This window comes from Anolis carolinensis, chromosome 2, assembly GCF_035594765.1.
Source record: "Anolis carolinensis isolate JA03-04 chromosome 2, rAnoCar3.1.pri, whole genome shotgun sequence".
Taxonomy (NCBI): domain Eukaryota; kingdom Metazoa; phylum Chordata; class Lepidosauria; order Squamata; family Dactyloidae; genus Anolis; species Anolis carolinensis.
In genome coordinates, this window is record NC_085842.1 from 35,726,566 (window position 1) to 35,747,243 (window position 20,678).

At 37.8% G+C, this 20,678-nt stretch overlaps 1 protein-coding gene across 8 annotated transcripts in view; it reads left to right on the plus strand.

The window, feature by feature from the left end:
* pxk (PX domain containing serine/threonine kinase like) overlaps nucleotides 1-20,678 on the plus strand; it is a 71,194-nt gene that overhangs the window by 31,211 nt on the left and 19,305 nt on the right. For all 8 annotated transcript variants that reach the window (XM_016991685.2, XM_062969637.1, XM_016991684.2 and 5 more), the window contains exons 4-10: nucleotides 8,226-8,412; nucleotides 12,113-12,190; nucleotides 13,051-13,124; nucleotides 14,705-14,779; nucleotides 18,222-18,326; nucleotides 19,123-19,224; nucleotides 19,880-20,041. In XM_016991685.2, coding sequence (XP_016847174.1) covers nucleotides 8,226-8,412; nucleotides 12,113-12,190; nucleotides 13,051-13,124; nucleotides 14,705-14,779; nucleotides 18,222-18,326; nucleotides 19,123-19,224; nucleotides 19,880-20,041 — 783 coding nt within the window. The remainder of the gene's footprint in view (nucleotides 1-8,225; nucleotides 8,413-12,112; nucleotides 12,191-13,050; nucleotides 13,125-14,704; nucleotides 14,780-18,221; nucleotides 18,327-19,122; nucleotides 19,225-19,879; nucleotides 20,042-20,678) is intronic.

The window sequence follows — 20,678 nt, forward strand, 5'->3', positions numbered from 1 at the left end:
AGCGTCTTCATTTATGAATTTTCCCCATAGCATAGTTAATTCCCTATTATTGATCACAAGAGGGAAGAACAACAATGGTTTGCAGAAGATATAAGAAAAATAAATATAATACCTACCAAATAACTTCCTCTCTGATTGTAAGGATCTCTGACTGTAAGAGCATTTTGGATTTGTCAATAATAAAGTCACGGAAATTGTACCAAAGACATGGAAAGCATTTGAATTTCATTTTACTGTCATTGGTACTTGTTTGGGCAAATATTAATAATTTCAAAACTAAGGCAAGTACAATGTTATTTCTTGACTTTTTAAAAAAACTGAGTGCAGGCTGCTTTGTGATTTTCTCTTAAGTTGAAATAGAAATGTGGAAGAATCACAATTATTTACGTCAGGAGTAGGCACCTATTATAAGTCTGTATGCCGGTTTTCTGCCCCTGGAAACATTTGGGGGCTACCTGGATTGATCAAAAAGCCCAAATTCCTATCACAGGATTTTCACCAGTCAAGCACACAACAACCACATTCTTCTCTGTCTTTTCTTATCTATCTCATTTATTTATTTATTGGGGGCTGTTGAGCAGTTCAGGAAGTCCATGCAAACTGTTTAGAAATGATTTGCCATTTCTAGGATACAGTTCTCCCTATTCACCCTTCTTTTTGGCTAGTAGTTTAGGTAGTTTGGTGAGATCAAGGGATGCAAAAACACCTTTAGGGCCTGCATGCCCCCAAGGCGGTGTTTTGCTCATCCCCAATGTATATGTTCGTTCTTATGCTTGTTTCTTGCATTAGTGCTCCATTCTCTTTTAGCACTTTGCTTTGTAATAACTTTTCTTGTCAATCTGGTAACATTAATAAGAAAGAGTCTTATAATATTCTTCCTCACCCAGCTTCTATAGAAATTCAATGTCTTTCAAACAATGTATACATTTAAAATATGAACGCACATATGCTTTGTATATATAATGGACTAAACCAGAATATATTATCTCTGGTCTTCTATTTCTTATTGGACTGTAGTCCTATTTTTCTTGATCACTAGTCGTTCTGGGGAGGACTGATTGGTATTGGAGTCCAACATTTGGCACCCCTGAGCTGAAATGCCTCATTATCCCTAGTATGGATTATATAAACATCACTTCAGCAGAAAGACAATAGATTGCTTTTCAGGAAAATTGGGTACGTTCAGAGAGTATTTCTCTTGAAAAACATCCTCTAGGCAAAGGAAGCTGCAATTTTGCTGTAAATGCAAATTCTGTGAACCTTCTTTCCTGTTTCCTCTATGCAGACTCATAATTCCTTTGAAAAAATAGTACAATTCCTTGTGATAGATTTGGCTGCCCTCCCCCTCTTCTGCCTTTCCGGTAGGCAAGGGCTTTTTCGCTGTTAGTTCCTTTGACTTATAGTTTGTGTAGGAGAAAGGACTGTTAATTGGGTTGTATTTATATTTTATGCTACATTTTAATTATGGTTTACACTGTTTTAATCTAGTGCTTCTGAGGAGCTTAATTATTTTTAAACTTCTGTAAAAATGTATTTTTTAATTTTTTGAAAGCTGCCTTGGATCTTATACAAGGAGCAAAAGGGAATATAAATTAAATAAATGTGTTTTTTAAAAAGGGGAAATGAATTGTGCTTTCTCCGCCTCAGTAAAATAAAACCCTAATGTTTGCAGCTACTTTATTTGTTTGTCTTATCCCACTTTTCTACTGGTAGAGGAAGATGGCTTATAAAATGAATAAAAGTAGACTACAGCTAAAATCCAGGCACTTATAATGCTGAAAAACGCATTGTCATAGGACAATGTAATTCTGAACAAAATCAATTTAAGTGAATTTACAATATAGTAAAAAGCGGTTATGGAGTACGCCACCTACCATTTCTATAGTAAGCAGATAATAACCTGGTCTTATGACACAGAGTAGCCATTGTTGGTATAATCTTCAAACTGTTGTTTCATGGCCAATAGATAGAACATTTTAATGAAACTGACCTTTTTTTTTGATGGAGGAAGCAAACTTTTTTGTAGTGAGCCATTACTCAGACTCTTATTTCTATGCACTTTTTGGTGGCTTTGTACTATTTGTATGCTTTATTTGGTGGCTCTCCTCCTCTTTCAGCAGAGTGTGGTTCTTCATGAATTGTGGGTTTGGAACTACCTACATTGTTCCACATTAGTTATGATGGATTGGATAGGTGAGAGTTACCATCCAACAACACCTGTAGGGCAGAATTTTGCTCAATCTTTGGTTAAATGAAGACCCAATGGCTTGGGCTTGAAACATAGGAGTAGATTTGATAGGAAGAGTTTGCTTTCAGACAAGGATGGACCATTTGTCCCTTTGGAGATACTACTTGATTGCAACTTTATCAGTCCTAGTCAACCTTTAGGCACTGGGCAGGAGGTGAGGGGTGGGGGGAGCTACAGTCTGAAAAAGTCTGAAAACCAGAAGTTTCCCAATCTTACCATGCAACAATCTTCTGCATCTTCAACACAGATTAGCTTGGAGAAACGCCTTTTGTGTTTTGTGTGACAGGGAATCCCCAGGGTCACATCTGTTATCAGCTGGTGGGCTAAGAACTGCACAGGGATTTAACCTTTGTCCTTCCTTTGTAAAACAAAGTGTTAAAACTTTAAACCATTTAAAAGTGTTATATAAGCTTGCTTTCTGTGGATAGCTGGTTCTTAAATGTTTAAGAAAGAAGGCAAAGGGAAGAACCAGTCAGAGTTTTTTTGATTTACTGTTTCAACAATATGGACACTTTCCTATTTGCAGAAAGTTGTCTACAGAATTTTAATCCTGACAGATATTTCCACAATGGCTCTTACAGTTTAGCAGAAATTAATATACAAGCTTTGAAGAACTCTAGTCACTTCATTATGCTGATGCTTGCTAATTGGATTCTTCAAAAAACACATTCTGTTTCTAGTGACACTTCACTGCCTTCTGCATTTTTAAAAATCTTGCTTTTATCCAGTTTTCTTTCTTGTAACTACAGTTTCAGAATCTTTACTGTGAAACTAAATGTTTTCCTGGATTTTATTCCTTTATGATTCATTGTTTCCTTTATGGAATTTTACAGAGATGACTATACTACTTCTGTTTCATTTACCAGAAAAATGGGCTCAGAAGGGAAAGATGGAATAGCACTGTTTTACCTTTTGATTGATAGTTCAATGAACCCTCCATCTGAAAGTGCATATTAAATGAAAGCTTTGTCACCTTTTAGAAATCTCTAGGAGAATAGCAATTTTGCTGAGGTAGGAAGCTCTTGCAAGAAAAAACTGGAATCTTTCTAAATCTGCTGTTTTGAAAACATGTCTTAAAGAATTAAAATAACTCCCAAGTGTAGAACTCTTCCATAAACTCTGATTTCTGTTTTTTCAAAAGCTCCTGTCAGTCCAGGCTTTTTGGACTATACAGTATGAGCATTACATTCTTACCCTGAGTTGTTCTCCCATGATTGAATCAACCTTGATTGAATCAACTCATTTCCAAATAAGTTCTTATCCACTTTGATAAGGCTACAGTTGTGTCCCATTACCATTCCCCCACTCCTTTCCCACAAATGTGAGGCTAAGTAAATGTTATATGTCAATTGGAATCCTTTTTAAGACAACCTTGGGATGGGGATTTAGGAGCCATTGAGTAGTGATCGTGGAACTGGTTCTTATCTTCATGTACTGCTCTCTAGCTTGCCACAAAAGTATTCAAAATTTCTATGTTCCAGTTATGGAAAATAACCAACAGTTGTAAATAATCTCTTTTCTGTTTGGCAGTTTGCGATATATATAGAATTCCCCTGTAGCACTACATTTCAAAAGAGTTGGGTTTTTCCCCGTTAGCTTTCCTCACTGTCAGGTTTTCACAACGACACATAGAATGTAGAAATACTATAGTATGGATTATTCAGACTTTGGTATTTAGTGATAGAATTTTACACATGACAAGTTTGAATGTATCCGGAGAAGGTCAACCAGAATGATCAAAGGATTTGGAAGCCAAGCCCTATGAGGAATGGCTGAGGGAACTCGGTATGTTTAGCTTAAAGAGAAGGGACATGATAGTTGTGTTTAATTATTTGAAAAGATGACTCATTGAGGAGGAGGCAAGCTTGTTTTTAGTCCTGAGCACTGCTTCTTAAACCATGTGTTGCAATCCCAAATGGGATTAACTCAATGTTGGGGCCACTAAAAATTTGGCAACAGTAAAAGGTTTTTGAATGCTCCCCTTTTACACAAATCAACTGTTAGCAACACCATGCAGTGCTTACAGTGAACTCTGAAGAAATAGCTTCAGTTGTACTCCATAAAAAGCAAAAGCAGCCTGTTTACCAAAACTTGCAAAAAACTTGCAAATGCTGAATTTTGATCAGTAAATGCTTGATTTTTATACCTATTTTATATCCTACTAACTTAGGTATCCAGCATTGCCCGGGTTATTAGAAGATGTCTTTTTTAATTTTACTAAATGCATAAGGTAGTGGGTGTACTACAACTCACATCATGCCAGACTAACCCCCTGAAACTCTATCAATACTTAAAGTTTGTCATGCTGGGCAAATGTGCTCTAGATGTATCATTGGTGGGGTTCAGTATGCTCTCCAGCTGCAGGATGAATTACAACTTCTCTGAGCCGCTCTGAGTCCCCTCGGGGAGAAGGGCGGGGTATAAATGCATGTAATAAATAAATAAATAAAACTTCCATCATGGTGTGTCAGTTCCTTCAAACCCATCCAGTATGTTCAGTTGGTCATGGGAGTTCTGTGTGCCAAGTTAGGTCCAGGTCCATCATTGATGGGGTTCGGAGTGCTCTTTGATTGCAGGTGAACTATAAATCCCAGTATCTACAACTAACAAATGCCAAGGCCAATTTTACCTCATATCCACCAGTATTCAAATTTGGGCATATTGCCAAATTTGGTGCAGATCAATTGTTTGCATTTTATTTATTTATTTATTTCGTGTCAAAAGCATTGTACATTTCAAATAATGGGGGGGGGGGGGAAGGAATCACAAGCAACTAAATAGTTTTGGACCAAAAGCGGGCAACAGCAACCGCATTGTCTGTAGCTTTAAACAACTCCTCCTCCGTACATGAGGCAGGGCATTGTGGGCAAGCATACATATGCTGAGTTGTTTGTTCAGCTCCACAGTCACACAAGGTGGAGGATTCCTCCAGGTAGTGCCACCTTGCCAAGTTGTCTTTTGATCTGCCCACTCCACTTCTGAGTCTGTTCAGGGACTTCCAAGTTGCCCATTCTTGGTTTGCCCCTGGAGGAAGACCCTCTTGGGGGGCCATCCAGTTGGGATTGCCAGGTTTAGCTGCCCAGAGAGACACCCTTGCTGCTGCTGGAGGAACATCAAGAGGAGTGGTGGTCCTCATGAAGCCCTTCCTTGATTTGAGTCTGGTGGGAGGAGGGTGATAGCCATGCAGTGGGTGGCTTTCACAATGTTCGACCTTTTTTCTCTCACCATTAGCAGCAACTTCCCGTCGCACATCAGGAGGGGCAATGCCAGCTAACTTGTAGAGTTTATCAACAGGTGTAGGTTTAAGGCATCCCGTGATGATTCTGCATGTTTCATTCAGTGCTATGTCCACGGAAAGAGCCTCCCCGAAGATTGAGTGAATTCAGTCGGGCGTCCCCTGGGCAACGTTTCTTGTAAGCGGCCGATCTTTCCAAACCCAAAAGCATTGGATGAATTGTTTGCATTTATGTGGAGTCAATTCCCCAAACTCCTCCAGTATGTTTAGTTGCTGCTCAGTTCTACTCTGTTATGCGGACAGAGTTGATAAGAGTAGAAAAGGGTTAAGGGAGAGGCAGTGGGTGAGCTCATACAAATTCCACACCAATGGAGAGAGTCAGTAACACTGGGATGTTTGCAGTGGAGAAAACACATAAAATTTAGGATGAAATTGTCCCCAAATGAAAGCATTCCTTGGGTGGTGGGCCGTAGTGTTTGGGGAGGAATTGGGAGGGTTTGGGCTACATGTTCATTGTACTCGCTGTAACCTGAAATGTCAGCATTGTGGGTGGTTTGTGGAGGCAGGAGCCTGCCTGTGGAAGAGGTCACGCCAGCCACATAAACACATACATTTTTTTCACTTTTATTATGTGTATAGATATAAAATGCCTTGAGTGGAAAGGGGTTGCTAATAGAAAACATTTAAGAAGCCCTACTCTAGAAACTAGGACGCAGATCATTGGATTCAAACTGCAGGAAAAGATATTCCACCTAAACATTAGGAAGAATTTCCTGATGGTAAGAGCTGTTTGATAGTGTAATATGCTGCCTCTGAGTGGTGGGGTTTCCTTTTCTGGAGGTTTTTAAGCAGAGGCTAAAAGACTATTTCTCAGGAGTGTTTTTATCATTTGTTTTGCATTGATAGAATGAGGTTGGACTGGATGGCCCTCATGGTCTCTTCCAACCCTATGATTCTCTGATTCTAATCTTACCTAATTCCTTCATAGTTGCCCTTCCTAGAACCAAAAGCTTCTTCTGATTTCTTGAATACAGTTTCCATTTAGAGTGATAATTCAACCAAAGCGGAGAAAATCTTGAATTATTTCTTAATGCATTTTAAAGTTATGTAACCATCTGTAGTCATTATTTATGTAGTCATTATTTTAATTATAATTACAAATAATATAGCCTTTTAAATGCTTTTCTTCAGGACAACAGATTGGCACAAATTTTGCAAAGTAATACATGTACAATTTCACTCTCACATAGAGATGGAAACATACTCAAATATTGAAAAACTATTTTTGCAATACCAAGAAATCCTGATGAGGAAAATCTTGGACTGATGAAAAATTTGTGCTTGTTGTTTTATGCAGGTAACAGAAATTCTAGTGCAGGAAAGAAGCAGAATTTAAACTGCTATGACTCAGTGCTATGGCATCATGAAAGTTGCAGTTTTACAAGATCTTTAGCCTTATTTGTCAATGAGTGTTGATATCTCACCAAACTATGTATTCCAGAATTCCATAGTATTGAACCATTGCAGTTCAAATAGTGTCAAACTGCATTCATTCTATAGTGTAGTAGATGCACTCTTAGTTAAGTAATACATTCCTAGTTCAAACTCCATGGTCCTTTAATGTATTATGTCACCCTACAAGATTTCCTGGTACAAAAAAATATACCAAATTAAATGAAGACAAATATGTTCATAAGTAAAAAACCAAGAGCTGCCAAAAGAGAAAATATATTTGGTTATGTCCTTGGCATTGTTGTATTTACTTATAATTTGGGTACTGTGAAGGTTTGGTGCCTGTGTTCAGTTGTCTAACTTGTGTTTTAAGAATTTGCATCTTTTGATATTCTAACTAACTTTATCTAGTTAGCTTCCTGTTTATCCAGTCAGCTCCAGTTTTTTTATTCATATATAGGAATTTATGCATGATATCTGTTTACAGAATCTTTTTACAAAGTAACTATACTGTTATTCTGTATTCATGGTTATAATATTAATTCAGACTAAATTGGCTTCTCATATGTGGCCTTGTTTTGGAAGAGTGAACAGACCACCCACTAAAACTTTTCTACCCTTTAATACTCTTATCCTTTATTGACACATTGACTGTGATGCAACAAAAATAATGATTAAGATGAGACTGGCTGTTTGAATACAATGGCATAATATTTATGGCTTGTAGTGAATTTTGCTTTTGTATCTCTGGTCTGAGTTCATAATGACCAAATTTTAATTTTATGTCCATATTTTCAACTGGTTTAACCGAGTTTCCAGTTCACATCTTTAGTCCTGACTTTCCTTCTGGTGTGGTTACAGAGAAGAGTTTTCAACTTCCATGTTGGAAAAACTAAAGCTTCACTTCATGTGAAATTGAGAAATTGTGATTACTTTTCAGTATAGTTTGGAACAAGCCAACTTCAAACCATGGGTTATACATTTTTCTTTTCCCAAATAACAAAATAATTACAGTTTAGGATTCATTTGTAATGTTAAACTATGATTAATGAAACAATGGAACTAAAGGCCTCCAGTCTTCTTGCAAATATACTCAAAGAGGAAGACAGCACACAATTACAAAACATGATATGGCTTGTTCTGTCACAGGATTATTATGTTCTCTAAATGCCACCTTTATTATTTAGAAGGTGGCTGTTACTTATTTTTTAAAATAGAGACTTATAGCTCTTGTATTTCCTCTTAATATTTCGCACTGGATCTTTTCAGTTCAATGTTTTTGTTTTCAAGGTTTCTGCACTTAGCCTACCTCTTCCTCCCAAAAAGTTGATTGGAAACATGGACCGTGAATTCATAGCAGAAAGACAGAAAGGACTTCAAAACTATCTCAATGTAATAACTTCCAATCATATACTGTCCAACTGTGAACCAGTAAAGAAATTTTTGGATCCAAACAACTATTCTGTAAACTACACAGGTAAGACAGTGGTGGTCTTACAGCTTCTTTGCTAAACTTTTCTTCATGAAGATAAATGAGCAATTAGGGAATGAGTGGGACTGAGACAGATTCTCTTAAGGGTGGAATATCAGTCTATTATCTGATACATAATCAGGCAGGAGAAGTTAGTGAGAAAGTGCTATTACATTTCATTTACATTAAAAATCTATGTTGATTACATTTTTGTTGAAAATACTTTGTTTTGATTGTTCCAGTTGCTGCTGGGGAAGTGTGGGTGGGATTCAAGGGGGGATTGTGAGTTTTAAAGGCTATTTTAAGTGTATGTACTGTATTTTAATTTATTTTTTACCACACTGTACTGTTTAATTTTTTTACTTTTGTATTGAGTTTTTAAAACTATGAATAAGTTCTGGGATTGTTCGCTGCCTTGAATCCCCATGGGGAGAAAGGCGAGTATAAATAAACTTAGTAGAAGTAGTAGTAGTAGTAGTAGTAGTAATAATAATAATAATAATAATAATAATAATAATAATATCTTTGCATTTGCAGTAAACTTTCAGAAAACGATTGAACATTTCCTTCCATACTTTCATTGTCACCACTCCTCCCTGTCTGCTTTGTGCTTTGGGAAAAAATACAGCTACTTGTATCTTGGAAAATCTAATTTTTCATCCACCTGCTGAAAGGGAATGAGTGAGATTAAATAGAAATAAAAATGTCGGAATGTTGTAGGAATTATTATATTGATATCTTGCTTTCTTCTCCTAAAGAAGTTTAAAAGCAGCTAGACCTTTATTTGTAAATCTAATATATGCCAGATCCATCCTATCCTAATACTTAACCTCATCACCAGTACCAACCACTCCACCAAGAACACATTACAAGAAATCTTTTTTGAAAAACAGTGACAGTTCATTGGTTAGAACCCCCTTTACATTCTTGTGTCCAATCATTCTTGTATTCTTCATTTGTCTTGTCATTCTCCTCCAGTATCCTGTGTCCTTTTGCTCCTAGCTTTCAATTTCCCCTCCCTCTTAGTCTTTCTATTGACTACTTTGATATTTGTCATTTTCTTCTTCTATGTATCTTCCACCCCATTCTGAGTATATTAGTCTTGCTTGATTTCTCCCTACTCTTTCTCCACTTGTCTCTCTTCTTTCTCTTGTTGCATCTGTCAAGAGTTTTTTCTCCCCTGCTCTTTTTTGGCAAGCAAAGCTTTCCTTTCTTGTGCCTGAAGGCAGCATGCCCTAGGCACCCCCTTCTTGCACCTCCCTCCCTCCTGTAATTTGGTCCCTGTTGGGCTTTCTATCAAATTTTTCACCTGCCATGTGGTGAAACACCAGAGCTCATGTATCTCATTGGGAAGGGGGACAAGGTAGCAAAGGAAACACTATCTGCAAACACTATCAAAAACAGCTACAATGTTTTGATGGGAGAAAATATATTTTTCATTCTAACTAGCCTCCCTAAGCTCTTGTGATAAAACATTAATTATAGTAATCACTACCCTTGATCTCTTCCAAAAGGCAGAGGAAGCCAATTTCTGCACTCAAGAAGTTTCGCTCCTTCCTGAAGGGACTTGAAATACTTGACATCAGACTGATGTCTGTATATTTATTTTAAAGGGCAAATTGATATAGGGCTGGAAATGCAGTAGTTCCCATAATCCGCAGTGTAGTGATCCCAAGATGAGAATAATGAAATTCCTGTTTATTAAGTAGAGATTTATAGGATTCCATTTTAAGTGCAACTTAAATGTGTAGAAGTACTGTAGAACTGATGCTAAGGAGTGTTTTAAGGAGGTGAGATGAAAGGCTGGCAGTCAGCCAGAAGAGCTTCAGTAGGCTAACTTCCTGTTTTGATGTATTTCCATAAAAATGATGTGGAATTTTAAAAAATTCCCAATGTAACTTGTATCGGAATCTCAAGTGTTAAAGTATTAGCCCCCCCCCTTTTTTTTTTTAGAAAATCAAGTGTTTTTTTCCAATTCACTTGATTTATACTTAACCCGCTCTTGCTCAAAAGCCAAGTATGTTTGTTGATACAGTTCCACATTATTTTCATAACGCTGGACTTCAGAATCTCAGGTTTACTCATTTTTCTGAAGCACTTTCACCAGTTACATGCAAAACTCTGTTTGAATGTAATCCACTGAACCATTAAGGTCTATGCAGTGAATACCATTGGACTCCTTCATGCCTGCTAATATCTCATTGGCATTGCAAGGCAATTCCAGGCAGCTGGATAATTTGGGTGGTTAGAACAGGTCAGGCCAGTGTACCAAAAATAGAAGGCAGAAAGTAATGACGAAAGAAAACTCTGAGGGAAATTCTGTTATCAGGAATCTTGTTTTTGTACTTAAATGTTCTGTCTTTTGTTTCTGTCTTTGAGTATGATGAACATCCAGATACCATTGGCATCCTGCATTTTTTTCAGTTAGCCAGACTTTCACAGCTCTCTCCACTTTTTAAAAAATCTGGGAGAATATTAAAACATCAGCAGGAGACCTCTGCACATTTAAAACTGATGAGCTGAAAGGTTGTCAGTTCAGTATTAACTCATGGAAATGCCTGCTGCCTTGTCTGTGGTGTCCTTGTTAGGCTGTCCTGCTTAAACATTTTGCAGCCTGAGGCCTTTCTCCCTGGCGTGTATGGCTTTTATCCTTGGAGATGAAACACCTGGGTCCAGTGGGGTGACTTTGAGCGTGGAATGTTGTTGTTAATTTTTGATTTTCCTTACTGCTCTCTCCCTGCTGTGATGCAGCCTTCAGTGTTGATGCAAATAATATTTATTTTTTTAGAACCAAACTGTAATCTAAGCACAGCTGTTTTACGTGTGCCTGTGTGCTAGAGGAAATGTAATGAATTGCAGATATTTCAGGCAGATGACAGAGGGAGAGAGAGAGAGTGCGAGGGTATCCTTTTAATGTGGGCTTTAAAATGTGCTTGTAAAATAGAAAGCATTTAAAAACAGATTACAATGCATGGCTGGCTTTCATTTTGGAGGTTAAACGTATTGTTTCAGCATACCTTTGGCATGAGTGCAGAGCTTAGAAACATTGCTTTTTTGGACTCTAGCTTCCAGAAACATCCAGCCATCAGGACCATGCTGACTGGAGGATTGCAGAAGTGTTAGTTGGGAAAAAAGTAAACATTGCAAGCCTTCTATGAGTACAGTCAGTCCTACAAATTCACGAGTTTTACTTTTGCAGATCTTATTTTTCAGAGATCTGATTGATATGGTCTCATTCTAGGAACCTCTAGGTATTACAGTGTGATTTTATGGCCAGTTTCCTCCTAAGGTTGACTTAGAGTTATGTTGGTGGATCTAGAGGTGTTCCCTTAGCCCCAGTAAATATGGAGGACCGCTGATAAAAGGCAGCTAACTCAGGACTATTTACGTACTGACAAGTGAAGTGGTTGTTCTTGCATTCATTGGTGGCTACTCATGCTTCTTTTTAATTAGCAATTTTCAGCATTTACAGTACATGCCCTCATGAAAACCTGCTGATGGCTGCATTAGAATCTCTTGTATAGAACCACATCCAAAATCCATTTACATATCTAAGTAGATAATATTTTTTTAAATTCTGTCTTCAGTGAACCAGAGAGAATCCTTGTAATTCCCATTTGTGTTTTAGTTTTTGAAGAGAACATTTGCTTTATCAATGATACTTATTAATCTGTGTCTAACAGCTCTCCAAAAATTATCTTTTCAGAAATTGCCTTACAACATGTTTCAATGTTCTTTCGGTCAGAGCCAAAGTGGGAAGTAGTGGAACCATTAAAAGATATAGGTAAGGGTTTTGCTTTTGTGGTAAAGTGAATGAGCTACAGACCTCAGAAATTTGCTAGTTGCCTAGACCAGCAATATGTTTTCTAACTAGCGGCTGCATTCATTGCCAGAGACCAAACTAGGCATTACATCAGTCATGCAACTAAAAAAGTATCTGGTTTTAAAAATGTAAAAAACAGGGTATTGTGGGGGGTGAACTGATCCCTGGTGGGAAGAGAGGAAATCATTGCCTCAGTCATTTGACTTTTGCCATTAAAACCTTTTATTCCAATAGAGATTCCAAGTATATGAACCATGATCCAGTTTGAGACTAGTAGGGAGGAAAGAATTAGTGTGCCCAACTCACCTGCCCCAATCTGCCAGGGTTGTGGTATAGAGTGCTCTGGTTTGATCTGGAATGGCATTATTTTTTGTTTGGCCCTCAAGAAAAGTCTTTTCATTCTGTTGTTGTGTACCTTCAAGCTGTTTCCCACTTATGGTGATCCTAAGGCAAATATATAATGCAGTTTTCTGGGGCTGAGAATGTGCCCAAGGTCACACCACGCAATGAATCAAATCCTGCTCTTCATAGTAATAGTCTGATGCCCAAACTATTTCACCATGCTGGCTCTCACCCTGTAGCTTACATTGTTTTAGCTTCCAGAGCAAGTGAACCTGTGCCCTTTATATATAATCCTTTTGTTGCTCATTTCAGGAAGCAAAAATAGACAGTGCACTGTCCAGTCAGACTACTTATAAATTAAGTTGCATTTGTGCAGAAATGGGATCATAGCAGTTGTACGTTTTCTGACTGCATCTTACACACAAACCTTTTCAAAGTTCTACAACAATAGCAACATGTAAACTGTTGCTTCCTTTTAGGCTGGAGAATACGCAAGAAATATTTCTTAATGAAAATTAAGAATCAACCAAAGGAGCGGCTAGTTTTAAGTTGGGTAAGTATATCTCCTTTGTGGTTTTTATTTCTCCTTCCAAAATTGCATCGTGGATTAACAACTTTCTTTTCCCCCCCTCTGTACCCAGACTATGTGTGTGTGTATCTGCCATTTTGTCTGGAATGATTATAGTACTATGATGAGGACAGTGTTAATTGTAAACTAACACACAGTAGAAGAAGAATCAGAATAACTGGACCATGTCAGTGGTCCCTGTAACCATTATTCTGTCTATAACTTGCACAGCCTAGTGGTCCCTGAGGATTTGTGTTGTTATACAGAACCTGTTCCTTACTCCAGTCTTCTGTGTGCTTATCATTTACTAAAAGTAGGGGCATGGCCAAAACTGAAATAGGTCTAAATTCAAAATAGAGTGAAAATATGTGCATACACGCATTAATCCTGATTCAGTGAATAGAGATGAGGGAGAATGAGAACCATAAAATGTGTGTGAAGTAGAGACTGAAGTATGTAGCTCCATAATTTGCTTCTAGTTGGGTCTGTTATGTATACAAAGTGTAAGATTCAGATACAGTTGGAGAAAGGGAGAGCAGGTGATAGCTAGGATGAAATGGTTGGTGGCATCTGTCTGCACAGCAGCTAAATCAAAATGTCCATAGTGCATCTATATAGTAGATGTAATGCAGATTGACATCACTTGAACTGCTCTGGCTCAATTCTATGGAATCATGGGGGTTGTAGTTTTAAGAGATCTTTAGCCTTCTCTGACAAAGAGTGTTGGTGTCTCACCAACATACATATCCTAGGATTCCATAGCATTGAGCCAGGGCAGTTCAAGTGGTGTCAAACTGCATTTCTACAGTGTAGATGCACCCTTAGACCTCTTACATTGGTTTCACTCTTGCTCTTTAGGGGCTCATGTCACTGGGATCTATTTAAAAACACTCTCTTTTGTAGCCTGCAGAATGCATGTGAATACAAACAGGCCCGACCCATATTTCGCTTACTGGATTTAGAGGCTGGGGAGGAAGAGATTAGTGATTCCACTGCAGCAGTGACATGAACTGCCATCTCATCAAAACATTCCTAATTGGAAATTGAATATAGTTTTTGTGCCTCTTGCTGCTATGGGGGGCAATGATGATAATAATAATAATACTATCAGGACCTCAAGATTGAACTTCAAAGACTCTGGCAGAAACCAGTGCAGGTGGTCCCGGTGGTGATGGGCACACTGGGTGCCGTGCCAAAAGATCTCAGCTGGCATTTGGAAACAATAGACATTGACAAAATTACGATCTGCCAACTGCAAAAGGCCACCCTGCTGAGATCTGCACACATCATCCGAAAATACATCACACAGTCCTAGACACTTGGGAAGTGTTCGACTTGTGGTTTTGTGAAACGAAATCCAGCATGTCTATCTTGTTTGCTGTGTCATACAACGTCGTTGTGTCAATAATAATAATAATAATAATTAAAAAAACACTTTATAAAAACCAGGTATACAAGTTCTTAGCTGTTTATGTGAAATAGCTACTTAATAGCTTAAATAACATAGCAAGTAGACATTTGTTGTTTAAAAGCTTGTTATGACATAATATCTTTTGTATTTTCAGGCTGACCTTGGCCCAGACAAATACATGTCTGACAAAGATCTTCAGTGTGCTGTGAAATTTATTTCTTCTTGTTCTGTGAGTAAAATAAAATATAATACAGTGTAATATACTCCTTCATTGTCATAACATCAGATTTAGCGGAGATCAGTAGTGAGAAAGCTACTGTGCTCTACCTTTATTCCAAACAATGATGCTATGAATTATTCTTGGTGACTTTGGGCATTTAGAGAGGTGGGTTCATAGCTGTAGACCTCTTTCCACATCTAAAAATGTGTCTCCTTTTTTTAAAAAAAAACTGTGTAGCTCCAAATGTTTGTGACTACAGTTTCTGTCAGGTGCAGGTAACATGGCTAATGATGAGCATCATAGGAGCTACAGTACAGCAATAAAATGTCAAATTAAAGAAGACATTTGGTGTAGAATAAAAAAGATAACAGCAATCTTTTGAAGAATTCGGTATGAAATAGTGCCACAAGATGCGACATGCAGAGATTTGGGTTAATCAGCTCTGTTGATTAACATTGATCCTAAGAAACAGTTGCTGGGAGGTGATAAGGACAACCTATCATAGATAAAAGTATTGACTGCATGTATAGGGATAAAAAGGTTTTGTCTTATGCAAGTATAAAAATACAGTACACCTCTAAGTGAACTTTTGTGGGTGAGGGATTGCTGTCAAAAAGTGCCAAAGTGAAAACTACAGGCAGTGAAAATGATTTAAATGGTAACATAATAAAATTAGCAAAAATTGGGCGTCCCCTCAGAAATTAGCATACACTCACAGGGCTCCTCCGAGAGAGCAAATGTTTCAGGAGATTCCTAAATGTTGTGATATACATTGCTGAAATTTTCAGGGATGTTTACAATGTCCATTTTATTCTCATCCTGCAATGGTTTTCTTCTGAGACATATTAGAACAAAAATATGACCATTCATTCTGCTGTTTTAAAAGTACATTTTCTTGATAAAGTGCTATCATGAATTGACACTCTAAACACGATGTTGTGAAAAATGTTTTAAAAGGGAAATGTCAAGACCCAGGCTACGGAGCACCAATAACCATGCGCAGAGGCCGGATTCTATCTAATATCTTTATTATAGGAATATATAAAGTCAATAAAAACAAGTGAAGAATATAGTTCAGAAGTAGACCTTTCAGGAAAGGTCAAATATAGTCCAGGAAAATAATGTCCAATATGTGATATTAAAGTCCAAAGTTATAATCCAATAACCGAAACACACACTTTGCCAAGCAATAGTGTGGGGAGATGACAAGGTCTTTTAGTCCATTGAAGCTTGACAACAAGGCTGGAAAACAAACTAGATTCTTGGCAAAACAAGACTTGATACGAGGCAAACAAGAAGCAAGAACAAGGTCCGTGGCGAGGTCCGGGGAACAAGGCAGGCTTGGAACTTGGTCCTGGAAACAAGGAACTGGAGTTGCGTAGTCCACACACGATCTCACTCCTCAAGCTGACGAGTTGACTCCGCAAGGTTTCCTTCGCGGCAAAACACCTAAATAGGGTCTCGTTTCCCGCCAGAAGAACACTTTCCCTGGAGAACTAGAAGTGAAACCCAACTCTGTCCAGATGCATGACTCCTTAGAATTTCCCAAGGGAAGCAGACCTAATCAGCTAATTGTTTGGCTGCGATTCTGGCGCTCCGGCGATTCGCCTCCCTAGCTCCTCTATCTCTATTATAATTGTCCTTTCGAGAAAACGGGAGAGAATTCTGCCCAAGGCTTGTTTGGCTGACTTCTTGAGGGCAAACATCCTCCAGGTGCAGGGGCTCCGATTCTGGCTGAACCGGTGGAAATCCCATGTTTTCCTCCTCGTCTGCCACAATAGTACTAGGAACAGGACTACAAGGCCCATGAGACATCACAGGAAACGATTTCTCCTCCAAAATACAGGCCAGCATTTGCAAACTTTGCCCTTGTTTTAGGGAGCCTTAATACAAATTCAAAGAATCATTACAAATGTCTCCCATGCCCCAAAGAATGGAGGGAGTAGATGCAAATGTGAAAACAACTGGAAAAATCCAAGGAGAACTTATACTTTTTTAGACGAAACTAGAAGCACACATAGCTAAATAAAAAGCCTTGTCGTCTTTCAGGTGCTACTAAACTGTTTGCTTTTTACAGCAACCCTGATGGACATTTTTTTAAAGGAATTGCGGTTTGCTCAAATGCTACACAGCCCAACACATTTTTGGTGTCTTGGTTTTTAAACTTGTTTGGGACGCTGCTTCAGAAAATTGCATTGGATAGACTTCATTTGTTCTGGTTTCTTAGATATTGTTCTTGTGGTTTTCTATGAGTGAGCAGATGACTACTGGTAGATGCCATATGTAATGTATCTCAAAAACTGGAGCTGATAGGGGAAAACCTGTGTCATTTTTGCAGGTCAAATATACCCATAAATAGGGCTAACGTTTGAGGCAACAAAATGTGTGTTGGCCAGTGTTATCATTTGGTCATCCAATGATCATTCATTGTGGTGTTGTGTTCAGTATATACTAAGATGCAGAAGTGGATAGAAGAGAGCAGTAACCCTTAACTTTGCCTGGAGCACCAAAAAAGCATTTGCATGGCCTTGTTTGAAGCTAGCATTGATGACTACTTTGCTTTGTAGTCTCTGTAGCTCAAAGTAAATATAGCTGAATATGAGATTTCTGCTAGGGAATATTGATTCTTGACTTTCTCTTTCCTCTACCTCAGGAATAGGCAGTATAGCCTGCAGAATGCATGTGCCCCACAGGGCCCCAGAACTCAAAACAATTTTTATCCCTGAAGGCCTTCTAGGTAGTATGAGGAGTGTTCTTTGCCATATCTGGTGTGTGTGTGTGTGTGTGTGTGTGTCACAGACCATTTTAGGTCCAGGAAAAAGACTTTTTAAAATAAGTAAACTGGAAGTGGTATCTGTTCAATTCCTGTCAACATCTAGGACTAAAATGGTTCCAGGGAGTAGGGCTAAAAGGCCTCCTATATCTCCTAGAGGGCATTTGGTGGCCAAATATATTTGATAAGCTCTGTCTAGTAGTTGGATGCAGTCCTCCTAATCTCCCACCATTGCCCAGCCTTACTCCCACTGAACTCTCCTTGAACTTGTTCTGTGATTTTCCACCCCAGATATGCTATAGAATGGAAAATGAGATGCACAGCAATCTTTCTGCTGGCTTAATGATGTTTTTGAAATTTTGTTTCTTCTTTCTGTTTCAAACTCTTATTTGATCTGAGTGTCTGTAGCACAGGATCTCTGCTCTAAACTTGGACAGGAAATTACCTGACCTGCTTGTAAACATCATGTCCAATTTAGGTAGCCAGGATTTCCAGTTCATCTGGCTGAACTGAGCATGTGCTGGAGTACTGGTGAAACCTATTTAGTGTGTGTGTCTTGGGATGTGACCCTGTGCTCAGTAGCAAGTTTTTTTTGAACCGGGGTCGGTGTGAGGTATTGTGCAAATGCATAGAGGATGAATTTGTTAATAAATGGTTTTTTTCTTCTTCTTTTGACAGCATCCTTATATTTATAAAGTCATTTTTGCAACAGCCAGTGAGTCTTCTGCACTAGTAATCAGATCCTTCAATGAAAAAGGAACACTGAAAGACCTGATATATAAGGTAGTGGAAATATGAATACAGCAAACATGGTAATGCAAAGACTGTAGGAATTGCTCTGCTGAGTTGGTTCCTGAGTTAGTTATAATTCAGGTAGAACCACTGAATCCAGTGGGACTTGCATAAATCAAACATATGCAAATCTCACTGACTTCATTGGGTCTAATCTGAGTATATGTGGGGTTTGTTTCCAAAAGGTACCACCCCAGAATAATTGAAAAATGAGTTATTGGTGGCAGCACATAGTTGGCTAAGAGCAGAATATTATGTGCAAAGAAAAACTATCAAAATACATTAAATCACTTCAGTACAAGGTTTTGAAAAATAGCAAAAGAATGCATATCCTCAGTATGCTTTTCCTCCTGATTCCTGTAAAATCTGTTTATTTTTTTTTTCCTGTAATTTTTTCCCCTATAAAATCTGTTTAGATGGATTCGGTACCTTTTGGAAACAAGCACCACGTATGTGGGTTTGACTCTATGGATAGCAAACCTCAAGTTAATTTCTAATAAACATTAGTCCTCTTATTTTTTTTTGAAAATTAATTTTTATAAATATACATATATTCTTTTTGACAAAGTTTTAATTGGAAGATAGTATTAGAAAGAACTATTTTAAAGGACATAAGGAGGAATTACCCTCTCATCTAAAACACATACAAAATGTGAGGTTAAATTTCTTTAATCAGATACCAGTCCTAAAATTTCATTTGCTACATAGTACAATAATGCTGTTTTAGAAACTAAAATGCTGATCTGCTATGTTCTATTATATTAATTGTAACTATTTATTTTTAAAGGCAAAACCAAAAGATCAATTTTTGAAGAAGTACTGTAATCCGAAAAAAATTCAAGGTCTTGAACTTCAACAGATAAAAACATTTGGCAGACAAATATTAGAGGCAAGTATTTTTATTGCATAAAGTACATTTGCAGCTAAGAGAGACAATGCACATGAAGGTCATATTTGTTGAAACAAAAGTGTGTCTGAAGCCCAATTGAGTTGTAATTTCTACATGCTGAAAACATGTTGGAATGTACTTTCCAAATGGGTTTTCCAGAGAAAATGCAAAGCATATCAAGGTGAAGAAGCTTACTATTCTTACATTACTGGTCAACATTCATATGAAAGATGCTCCTTTGAAGCAGTTTATCTGTATGATGGTACACATCTAAGACCAAACTGCTTTAGATGCAATACATAGCCAAAATCAAATGAGTCCAAATGTAGTTGTGAAACAGTGATTGTTTGGGAAGGATAGCTGGTACTGAAACAATAAACATGCCAGCATGAGAGGAAACTGAGATTTATGATACTAATGGGAAAGGAAATGACATTGAATACTAAAAACTCAGCATTTCAATTAATTGTGGAGGAAAAAGTAACTTGGTGAAGTATGGATAGGCTCGGTAATCATCAGTGAGCGAAATCCTCTAAGGAATGCCCTGATTCTGAAGTTCTTGGAAGGAAGAGTATGCATCCTTGGAATAGCACCATGTCTTTATTAAAGAAATTAGTTTACTTAGTCCAAATAATAACTTTGTTTGGTCTCCTAGGTTCTAAAGTTCTTGCACGAGAAAGGATTTCCATATGGGCACCTTCATGCATCCAATGTAGTGTTGGAAGGGGATACGTGCAGGTTGTTGGACTTGGAGAATTCATTGCTGGGACTTCCGTCCTTCTATCGGTCTTATTTTACACAGTTCCGAAAAATTAATGTATGTTGGAGCAAGCATATGTATTTTATTGTATGTGGGAACTCATTAAAATTTGTAATGCAATCCAGTTGTTTTTATACTTTTAGTAATACAATGAGAAAGCGAATTAGGTTGAAAATCAGTTAAATAGTTTAGAAACAATACATAGACATAGGACTTTTTCTATTGTAAGATCAAGCTGATGCTTTGATGTTGAGAGTAAGGGGAGAAGCAATGGTGAGAGGGCCACATTAAAAGGAAATTAAATTTAAAAATCAATCAAAAAGGAAGCCTACAAGTGGGTCTTTCTATGGATTGGTTTTTCCTAGCTGGAGAGTGAAAGTAGTAACCTATGTCTAAAATATAGTTTTGTACCTCACTGTAGCTAGTTAATATTTCCAGATGAATGTTACATTGCATAATAAATCTTCAGATAGTTATTTTAATGCTACAGAGAATCCAAGGATATTTCCAAAAGTGCTTACTTGGAGACCCTGTGTTACACTATTGTGCTGTCCTCTCGCTAGATGAATCTGAATCCCGAGAGAGGGACTTCTCTAAGCTTTTGGCCTAGTCCCTCATTGCCAGCTACTATGGCTAGCACATCATTTGTGATACAAAACATCTGGAGGGCACCAGGCTGGGGAAAGATAATTCT